We start from the raw sequence: 11411 nt of genomic DNA, 5'->3' as shown, positions 1-11411 counted from the left end.
ATGTGTGTGTCTCTCTCTGCTTGTGTGTCTGTCTGTGTGTCTCCGCGTCTGTGTTTCGTCTCTCAAATTTAGTTCTACCTAATGACGGTTGCTTGTGTTGCAATCGAAACGTATTTTATTATTTTTTAAAAACAATTATATGTGACTTTACCGAAAGAACCAAAGAGTATGATGCATCGTCTTTGAAACTGATTGATCCACACCAGAGACAGCTTTGTTTAGAGCCTCGTCTCAACCAATGCCAGACCAGAGGATGCCAAATGGCTAACAACACAAGGACAATGCCAATATCAGGACATTTATAGCTCAGGGTGAGCAGCTACATCATGAGACCTTTCTTGCCAGTATCAAAATATAAGAATAGGTTTGACCCTTTTTGGCAATAAAACAGGTCACGAGTAGACATTCCCAGCTTAGGAGGTCACGAGTAGACATTCCCGTCTTAGGAGGTCACGAAAAGTAGACATTCCCATCTTAGGAAGTCACGAGTGGACATTCCAGTCTTAGGGCTCAGACTGAGCAGACATTTATTGACACCACTTATGTTGCTGTATGAGAGACAATTAGAGCCTTGCAGCAAAAACACACAAAGTTATAGGGTTTACCAGTTTACACACTTAGTAGTAGTAGTGCTTTCGTAACCAATATCCATAATAAACGTTTCTATGGGTTATATCTTCGGGACCTTTTTTCCACTATCAAAGTATGAAAAATTAGAAAAGGTGTTTACTCATTCTGGCAATAAAACAGGTGCTAATATATTCAAACAGAACATCGATTATATGAAGTACGGCATTAACCACATCCTTGAAAGCAGACTGAGTAGTTCTCCGTCCGTCCGGCCGACGACGCCACCCACGCTGAAGAAGAAGTTAATTTTCACCACCGACACCGCCATCGCCGCTGAAGATGTGAATGTGCACCACCGAAGCGGGCTGGCCACCGGGATGCTGGCTCATCAGGGCGGGATGGACGTCACCGCCGCCAGCGCGGGCGAGATTGCTCCTCCGCTTCGCTCGGATCGCTAAGCCCGCAGCCACGATCGCCAGGACGGAGGCGACGCAGACGCCGATTACCACGTTGCGACCTTGTTTTTCATGTCTGGAAACTAAAGGGCAGAAAATAAATCAATATACTATCAGTCCACACGCGCACACACACGCTTGCGTGCATTGGGTTTGCGTGACTCTTTTGTGCATTTTTGTCCTCAGGAGTGTTAACAATTTTCCGGGTCTCTGTGTGATGAGTCTATGGGTTACTGGGTGAGTCTCTGGGTCTCTGTGAGAGTCTGTTGGTCTCTGTGTGGTGAGTCTATGAGTCTCTGTGTGATGAGTCTATGGGTCTCTGTGCGATGAGTCTATGCGGTACTGTGTGATGAGTCTATGGGTCTCTGTGAGAGTCTATGGGTCTCTGTGTGATGAATCTATGGGTTACTGTGTGAGTTTATGGGTCTCTGTATGGGGAGTCTACGGGGCTCTCTGTAAGTCTATGGGTCTCTCTGTAAGTATATGGTTCTCTCTGTACGTCTATGGGTCTCTGTGTGATGAATTTATGGGTCTCTGTGTGATGAGTATATGGGTCTCTGTGTCATAAGTCTATGGGTCTCTGTGTGATGAGTCTATCGTTCTCAGTGTGATGAGTCTATGGGTCTCTGTGTGGGTCTGTGGGTCTATGTGTGAGTCTATGGGTCTCTGAGTGATTCGTCGATGGGTCTCTGTGTGATGAGTCTATGGGTCTCTGTGTGATGAGTCTATGGGTCTCTGTGTGATGAGTCTATCGTTCTCAGTGTGATGAGTCTATGGGTTTCTGTGTGATGAGTCTTTGGGTCTCTGAGTGATTCGTCTATGGGTCTCTGTATGATGAGTATATGGGGCTCTCTGTGTGATGAGTCTATGGGTCTCTTTATCTGTCTATGGGTCTCTGTGTGATGAGTCATGGGTGTCTGTGTGATGAGTCTATGGGGCTCTGTGTGGGGCTGTGGGTTTATTTTTGAGTCTATGGGTCTCTGAGTGATACGTCTATGGGTCTCTGTGTGATCAATCTATGGGTCTCTGTGTGATGAGTCTATGGGTCTCTGTATAACTGTGTGAGTCTATGAGAGTCAATATCTCCCTCTCTCTGTGTGTTAGTCTTTGTGTGTTTGTGTGTCTCTCGGAGTCTCTGTGTCTATATGCAAGTCTATGGGTCTCTAAATGTCCGTCTCTGTCTGTGTGAGTCTATAGAAGGGGAGTTTGGTGGCAGGTGACGCTTTAACGAAGTGACCCCCGACTGATTCCCGTTGGCGCGCTGTGGTGCTCAAGACGGAGTAACAGCGACCAAGATCTCCACTCACCGAACGACGACTCTGAGACGTCTGGTGGAATGGTCTGCGAACCTGAAAAATAAACAATAAACCCATGGGCAATCGATGTGTAACGACGCCAAAACGCGGTGTTCTAGGAGCCCTTGATTTGACGTGGCACCAACCCCTAGGCCACCCACCCCTTCGTGTGCCACATTGCCGGCCTTCATAGGTGCTATTCGCGAACAGCAACTTGCCCAAACAGTCTGTTAGAGGCTAGACGGGGGATATTAGTCTTTGTCTTTTAGGTGTGGCCGTGATAACAATGCACTGACAAAGACAAAGATTCCCCATCACATAGCCTGAACAGATTGTTGGGGCAAGCAAGCAGCTATATATAGACCGGCACAGAACACGGCAGGGTGGGTGGCCAACATCACGACCGGCCGCCTTTGTCTCCCCAGTAGCGATGTTTACAGACCGCACGAGGTACTCATTTGATGCTGAGTCGACCTGGGAAGGATCCAGGATCGATTCAGATAATAGTCACTGGTGGTGTTGGTGGCTGCAAGTGGGAATCTAAACCCAGTTCACCGGGTTGGCAGTGCAGCGCTGACCGCTAGGCCACCGCTCCCCACGATACACCAACAACAACTGCCATTCGCCACTAAGTGGCGGTAATGTCCCCACAGCGCTTGTGCCAGGCTATGTTCACGTTGAGGCCACGTGAAGTGTCGAACGCCCGCTTCCAGGAGGTCACGGGGCAGACCCAGGTGCCACGGGTCAACTGAGATGACAAGGATTACTGGCTGATGCACCACCTGTGCCCCCTACTGTGCCAACTTGCTGTGCTTTAGCCACCCGGCGCTCAGCTCGTTGTTGTGAGCGTCGCTCACAGACACACACACACAGACACACCTTGTTGCACGGTCAGTTGAACGGTGGTCTTGTTCCTAGTGCCTTCACTATCGCAGAAGATTTCGCAGGTGTAGTTGCCAACGTCCTCCGGCCGCAGGTGGGTGATTACGATGCTGGCGTTGCCCACGCTCAGATCTCCCCGCCAGGTCGCACGCTTGTCTTTGCATTGGCTAATGTTCTTGCAGAAGAGGATCTTCCGTGACCAGACGAGGGGGTTACAAGTGAGACATGTCGGGGACAGGGCATTGGTGTGACAGGGACGCCTCTACTTATGAACATTCGACTTATGGACTTTCAGAGATGCGAACAAAGCGGGTCCCCCGGATGTCCAGCTGCAGCTGTTCGGACCGAGATTTGTACGTTCAACTGCGCCGCGCGATAGATGGTGGTGGCATCTACATCTGCAGAAGGTGAAGAACCAGTGGCATCTACATCTGCAGAACTTTAAGAACCAGTGGCATCTATATCTGCGGAACATGAAGAACCAGTGGCATCTACATCTGCAGAACTTGAAGAACCAGTGGCATCTACATCGGCAAAACATGAAGAACCAGTGGTATCTACATCTACAGAACATGAAGAACCAGTGGTATCTACAGAATGTGAAGAAACCGTGGCATCTACATCTGCAGAAAGTGAAGAACCAGTGGCATCTACATCTGCAGAACGTGAAGAACCAGTGGCATCTACATCTGCAAAACATGAAGAGCTAGTGGCATCTACATCTACAGAACGTGAAGAACCAGTGGCATCTACCTCTGCAGAACGTGAAGAACCAGTGGCATCTTCATCTGCAAAATCAGAAAAACTGGTGGCATCTACATCTGTAGAACGTAAAAAACCAGTGGCATCTACATCTGCAGAACATGAAGAACCAGTGGCATCCACATCTGCAAAACGTGAATAACCAGTGGCATCTACATCTGCAGAACATGAAGAACCAGTGGCATCTACAAGAGATTATACAACTTTTTAAGCTATTCCCCGTGTTTAGTGTACACGTCGTACAACACGTTTGGAATCGGCCAAGACGAAGAAGCAGTCTTCACTGCTTCTTCTTATACGATTTCCCACCGAGGGGCGGGTTTCTGTGGGATCACACGCGTCCCACAGCCCCCCTTCCCTCAGGAAGCCTGGCCAGAGATGACACGATCACCAGCACCGCTAAGTATTTTATGTCGGACGGTTTGGTGTGTGTGTGCATCAATACCACCACCACACATGCATACAAAATCCTGCTCAGTTTCATAACCCCCCCCCCCCCCCGGCTTTTCTGTCTTACCGGGATGCAGTCGTTCAGCTTCCACAGCACACTGATCACATTGTTGGCGGCCTTGCGCGGCTCAAAGTAGCAGGGCAGCGTCACGTTGGACCCCAATGTCACGGATTCGTTGAAGTGGGCGTCGTGGGCCCAGATGGTGGAGACCAGCACCACGGTCACTGAGCGAGGGGCACATGCAGCACAAACCAAGACAAAGATCCCCCGTGTAGCCTTAAACGGAATGTTGGGGCAAGTGCTGTTAGCACCTATAAAGGCCGGCACGGCACACGAGGGGGCGGGTGGCCATCACCACGCCAGGCAGCATTTGTCTTCCTAGTGGCGATGTTAACACATCAAACCAGGTGCTAATTTTAGTCTGAATCGACCTAGGGGAGGCCCAGGAGCGGTTCAGATAATCGTCACTGGTGTTGGCCGTGAGCGGGAATCGAATTCGGGTCGCCGGGTTCGTAGTGCAGCGCGATAACCACTACACTGCCACTCCCCACACACACACGCGCACGTGCGCGTCCATAGGTACACATACACGCGCTTGCTGCAGACACACACAACTTTTATGGTGCGTACGGCAGTTAACAACTGAAATAATAAGGCAGTAATGCTGCGCGAAGAACGCCTTAGACCTGCAACACATTTGTATTTCACTTTACCCGCGATCAGCAGGCACACTCCGTTGCGCTTCCGCACACGGGTCACATGACAGATGTGACGTCACAGCTCACTTGCCGTGCAAAATATATGCATTATTGCGCCCCCCCCCCCCAAAAATATACAAAAGTCTATTTTTATATTTTTTGCATGGTGCACAGTCTGGAAAGTACACACATGGCAAATTTCAAGTTTGTTGCATGTCGGGAAGTACGCTAAACATTTTGAACAGACACACATAATCACAAATTTGCCTTTTATATATAGTTAGCAGAGGTCGCAAACGGGTTTTGATTTCTTACCCGTACCCGGCCGCACCAGGGTCGCAAACGGGTACCCGTACCCGGCCGTACCCTACCCGTACCCGGCCGGGTACGGGTAGGGTACGGGTATCTCGTACCTGATTGCGACCTCTGGGATGAAGCCATGTTGCAGGCGCGGGTGGGTTGATTCTAGGAACTTGAATTGTGAGAAGAGACAAGACGTTGGGAAATGAGTGACAAACGGTGACTCACCAGTGACTCACGGCCTACCCGTACCCGGCCGCACCAGGGTCGCAAACGGGTACCCGTACCTGGGTACGGGTAGCCGGGTATCGGGTAGGGTACGGGTATCGGGTACCCGGTTGCGACCTCTGATAGATGATGATGATGTGAAACACATTCCGTTCTTCTTCCCCATGGGTGGGTGTCGACAACGAACCCTCCTCCCTGGCTCTACCAGGAGGTGGCGGTACAGCAGAGTGTGCGGCCTCATCTCCATCCCATGGGGCACCTCTCTTGCCAGTATCAATATATACGAATAGGTTTTACCCTTTCTTCATAATATAATCAACGTTTTTGGGTCAGATCGCGTTACTTATAAATGTGTCGTAACCCTCCACCACCCGACACGGCCAATCAGCAAAAAAAAGTGTCACGTTGACAAAAGACAAATAGTTCACTACTTTAGCCCACCGGTGTGTTGAAGCGTGAAACCACAACATTTACAATTTTATAAGTAACGCGATCTAACCCAAAAACGTTGATTATGAATAATATTGGTCGCGAAAGCCTACGTTTTAAAGTTTACCTTTTCTGTTAAGATGTTACAACACAAAACTGAAACATTTTGCCAGGAATCGTGTCTGGATTAACCACACACATACTGGTAATGAACACACAAACAAAACATGTTCTGGTAATATATGATGATGATGATGATACATTGTCTTTGAAACTGATTGCTCCACACCAGAGACAGCTTTCTTTAGAGCCTCGTCTCATATTGTAGCTGCTAACCCCGAGCTCTCAATCTCCTGATTGTGGCATTGCCTGTGTGCTGATCGCCTTTTGGCGTCCTCTGGTCGAACACTGGGTTTCTGTAGGTCTCTGTGAGTATGGATTTCGATAAGTTTGGATCTCTGTGGGTCTCTGTGAGTATGGGTCTCTGTGTGTCTCTGTGGGTCTCTGTGAGTATGGGTCTATGTGGAACTATACGGATCTCTGTGAGTATGGATTTCGATAAATATGGGTCTCTGTGGGTTTAAGTGGGTCTCTGTGGGTCTCTGTGAGTATGGGTCTCTGTGGGTTTCTGTGGGTGTAAGTGGATCTCTGTGGGTCTCTGTGTGTATGGGTCTCTGTGGATCTATATGGATTTATGTGAGTATGGATTTCGATAAGTATGGGTCTCTGTGGGTTTAAGTGGGTCTCTGTGGATCTCTGTGGGTCTCTGTGAGTATGGGTCTCTGTGGATATGTATGGGTCTCTGTGAGTATGGATTTCGATAAGTATGGGTCTCTGTGGGTTTATGTGGGTCTTTATAGATCTCTGTGAGTCTCGGCCACCCACCCCCCCTCGTGTACCACCAGTGCCTTCCGTCATCGGTGCTGCTACTCGCTGACAGCACTTGCCCCCTAACAGTGTGTTGTTAAAGGCTGTACGGGGAACCTTTGTCTGTACTGTGGGGAAACCCCACGATGTATTTGTGAGCGGGGTAATCCCGGGGTGAAGGTCTTTCGGGATATGACCTCGCCTCCAGGTAAGTGCGTGTACAGACAGGGTGGCCAGGGAGATGTTGACTACCTCGCCTGGTGTACAGGAGGTCCTGGGTTTGAACCCGACCCTGTCGATGCCTGCTGCTGTGAATGGGGCCGTCCATAAATGACGTCACGCGGTTTTGGCCGATTTTGACCCCCCCTCGTCCCCTCGTCACACGGCATCACAAAAAGTCAGACCCCTCTCAAATATGACGTCATAAAGCTCTGCCCCCCCCAAAAGCATATTTATATTTATAAAATAAAACATGCTTCAAATCACTTTAAACGATTGTCATTGTAGTGCGTATTTAATGTGGCGCTGCACTTTGATGTTGTAGGAGAAAACATTTATTAAAAAGGAGGCGTTGGAAAGCTGAAATTTAGCATAGAATTCACTTGAAAATATTCAACGTCTAATGAAACTGCAGATGTTCAGAATATTATATTGAAATTATGTTATAATTATAAAATATAAAAAATAATTATAACTATAACAAAAATGCTTGAAACTTTGTAGTGGAACGAAGCAAAATGGAGAGTACAATTATAACAATCACATATTCATACCTCAGAATGAAAAGCCCTGGTAGAATCATTAAAATAAAAATGTTTAATAATAATCATTCAAAAAATTACAAAATGTATGCTTCTCCATTCTCCCATTGAGAAGCAAAATGCTTCTTCATGGAATAAATAAAAGGTGACCTTAGTAAATTTAAATAATCAAATAGTTAATAATGAAAATTGTTGTTATAACAATTCTATTGTTTATATTTATTTTAAGTTGCGCATTTTGATGCGACGTCACATTTCTCAACCCCCCCCCCCCTCGTCACACATCGTCACAAATGTCTGACCCCCCTCCCCCCCCCTAGGTGTGTGACGTCATTTATGGCCGGCCCCTATGTGGAGTCTGCGTCTCGACCCTGACGATGCCTGCTGCTGTATATGTGGAGTCTGCGTCTCTCTCATCATCATCATCACAGTGGTTATGAGATGTTGACTACCTCGCCTGATACACAGGAGGTCGTGGGTTCGATCCCGCACCCTATTTGTAGACACACTCACTACTCACCATTCACACTCACCACTCACCATTAACACTCACCGCTCACCATTCACACTCACCGCTCACCATTCACACTCACTGCTCACCAGACACACTCACCATTCACACTCACCACTCACCAGACACACTCACCACTCACCATTCACACTAACCGCTCACCATTCACACTCACCGCTCACCAGACGCACTCACCGCTCACCATTCACACTCACCACTCACCAGATACACTCACCACTCACCATACACTCACCACTCACCATTCACACTCACCATTCACACTCACCGCTCACCATTCACACTCACCGCTCACCAGACACACTCACCACTCACCGGACACACCACTCACCATTCACACTCACCAGACACACTCACCGCTCACACTCACCGCTCACCAGACACACTCACCACTCACCTGCGAGCGTGGCCGGCCACGCCATGTCGCCCCCTCGTCACTCACGTGGCGCTACTGCTGCTGCTGCAGTCGCCGCAGTCTTCATGGGCAGCAGCGGCAGCTGCAGCAGGAGGCGCGGTCGGACGGTCCCCAGATGCTCCGCGGGCATTTGCAGCAGTCGCAGCAGCTGTAGCAGCAGTGACAGCAGTTACAGCAGCTGTGGCAGCAGCAGTGGTAGCAGCTGTTGCAGCAGTAGTAGTAGCAGCTGTAGTAGTAGCAGCTGTTGCAGCAGGAGAAGTAGCAGCTGTAGCAGCAATAGTAGTAGCAGCAGTAGTAGCTGTAGCAGCTGTAGCAGCAGTGATAACAGCAGTAGCAGCTGTTATAGCAGTATCAGTGTCTCTCTGTGTGTCTCTGTGTGTGTGTGTCTCTCTCTCTGTGTGTCTCTCTCTCTGTGTATCTGTGTCTGTGTGTATCTCTCTCTCTCTGTGTGTCTGTCTCTCGCTCTGTGTCTCTCTCGCTGTGTCTGTGTCTCTGTCTGTGTGTCTGTATGTGTGTGTGTCTCTCTCTGTCTCTCTTTCGGTATGTGTGTGTCTTTGTGTGTCTCTGTGTGTGTGTCTCTCTCTCTGCGTATCTCTCTATCTCTCTCTTTCAGTGTGTGTGTGTCTCTGTGTGTCTCTCTCTCTGTCTCTCTTTCGGTATGTGTGTGTCTTTGTGTCTGTGTGTGTCTCTCTCTGCGTATCTCTCTCTGTCTCTCTCTTTCAGTGTGTGTGTGTCTCTCTGTCTCTCTCTCTCTCTATGTCTCTATGTGTGTGTGTCTCTCACTCTCTCTTTCCGTGTCTCTCTTTCTCTCTCTCTGTGCGTGTCTACCTCTCGATCTGTCAGCACACTGACACCCGCACCACGAACCTTTCTCCGTGCACGACCGTGACAGCACTGAGCTCCACCGCTGTTTATAAACTCAACGCCCCCAGTTCACTCGAAAACCCCGATGTCGTTTCCTCTTAATTTCGCTCTATCTCCACCCCCTGGCAAGAAAAGCACCTGGGTTGTGGAACAATCCGTGAACGTTGTTTAGTGATGCCAGCGGAACGAGTGGGCGGACCATTGACAAAGCGCTTGGCGGATCATCGGATTCCACCCGTATAGTGTAGTGTATAGTGTATTGTAGTATATAGTAGTTTATAGTGTAGTGTATAGTAGTGTAGTGTAGTTTACTAGTACAACATTAACCGGTTGTGTGTGTTGGAGAGTAAACCCACGACAACATTTACTATTATAGTGTATAGTGTAGTGTAATGTGTAGTGTATAGTGTAGTAGTGTATAGTAGTGTAGTGTATAGTGTAGTGTAATGTGTAGTGTATAGTGTTGTAGTGTATAGTGTAGTAGTGTATTGTAGTGTACTAGTACAGCATTAACCGGTTGTGTGTGTTGGAGAGTAAAACCCACAACAACATTTACTATTATAGTGTATAGTGTAGTGTATAGTGTTGTAGTGTATAGTGTAGTAGTGTATTGTAGTGTACTAGTACAGCATTAACCGGTTGTGTGTTTTGGAGAGTAAAACCCACAACAACATTTACTACTGCCCAAGTAATGAAAACGATAAAAAAAAACCTTGACTTAAAGCTTTCATGACTGTTTGGGTCTTTCGCTGAAGTCACATCGGTAGAAAAATAATAACCGTTGTCAGGTGAAAAAATACTTACCTGGCTTTTCTTGGTTCTTTCGGTAAAGTCACGTAGAAGGGAAATTTAAAAAAGCATAATAAAATAAGTAATTATATTATATTCTTATATTATTTTATTATGTTTTATTTTTACTATTTTATTATTTCCCTTCTACGTGACTTTACCTAAAGAACCAATAAGATGAATCCCTGCAGTCACGAAAGCTTTCAATCGAAATTTTACCTGGCTTTGTCGGGTGGTGGCAGGTTTAACGACACAACATCGTAAATTTAAGCGATACAACCCAAACAAAAAACCTCTACTATGAAGGCTCTCCTCCTCCTACGTGTTCAACTAATATTGTGATCATTCTGAGTATTATTGTAATTGTCTAGATTTGAAGCTTTCGTGACTCAACAATCACACTCATCTTTGGTTCTTTCGGTAACGTCACGTAGGTAGAAAAATAAAATAAATCACGGTTCAGCAGTTGCACTGCTGGATTCTATTTGTTCCTGCCCGAGGACGATCGCTTGTGCTGCGATCGAAACGTCGCGATGTAATTTAGTTTATACCTTATACGTGACTTTACCGAAAGAACAAAATATTTTGATTTAAAGCTTTCGTGACTGCAGGGATTCATCTTCTTGGTTCTTTCGGTAAAGTCACGTAGAAGGGAAATAATAAAATAATAAAAATAAAACATAATAAAATAGTTCTCACGACGTTTCGGCCACAACGCAAGCAGCCGTCCTCAGGTGAAGAACAGGTCTGTCGGAAAGACAGCGTCTGAATGGGCACCACCAAGCTTGGCAGCGTATATTTAAGCTGGGTTAGAAGGGGGAAGAGCGCCTTGACAAAGGAATTTGCATATTTATGGGAGATGCATATATGGGATTAGTTACTACTTGTGGAATGCGTAGGAGATGGGGGGGGGGGGGGTTTCATAGTCATATTATGCCTGTGCATTATGCAGGATTAGCAGCATCAAAGGGAGGGAGTAGGGTTAGCATTAATAAAGGGAAGGAATGTTAATAGTATGGAGCTGCAGCAACTAATATGCTTATAGACTATACATTGTAATATTACACTATCTATTATTCTACCCACCCTACTGTATACCACACTGTTGTATATTCA

General features: G+C 47.2%; 1 protein-coding gene across 4 annotated transcripts; it reads right to left on the bottom strand.

Annotated features, from left to right (window-relative positions):
• Positions 1 to 501: 501 nt before the first annotated feature.
• LOC133339640 (myelin protein P0-like) lies at positions 502 to 9608 on the bottom strand. 4 transcript variants are annotated; one of them, XM_061547791.1, is made up of 6 exons: positions 9510 to 9608; positions 8625 to 8790; positions 4482 to 4639; positions 3200 to 3392; positions 2333 to 2374; positions 502 to 1108 (listed from the first exon to the last, which is right to left on the bottom strand). In XM_061547791.1, exons 2-6 carry the CDS (start codon positions 8647 to 8649, stop codon positions 873 to 875), a joined length of 654 nt encoding a protein of 217 aa, XP_061403775.1. In that variant the 5' UTR covers positions 8650 to 8790; positions 9510 to 9608; the 3' UTR covers positions 502 to 872. The 4 variants fall into 4 exon arrangements, with proteins under 4 accessions (XP_061403775.1, XP_061403778.1, XP_061403776.1 ...); XM_061547794.1 differs by having other exon boundaries at positions 502 to 1087; XM_061547792.1 differs by having other exon boundaries at positions 9471 to 9533.
• Between the last annotated feature and the right edge of the window lie 1803 nt (positions 9609 to 11411).

The sequence above is a fragment of the Lethenteron reissneri genome, unplaced genomic scaffold (genome assembly GCF_015708825.2).
Source record: "Lethenteron reissneri isolate LAM-NWPU_2019-01 unplaced genomic scaffold, ASM1570882v1 scaffold_1938, whole genome shotgun sequence".
Taxonomy (NCBI): Eukaryota; Metazoa; Chordata; class Hyperoartia; order Petromyzontiformes; family Petromyzontidae; genus Lethenteron; species Lethenteron reissneri.
Note: the sequence above shows the minus strand (reverse complement) of the source record. Positions and strands in the feature narration are given on the sequence as shown.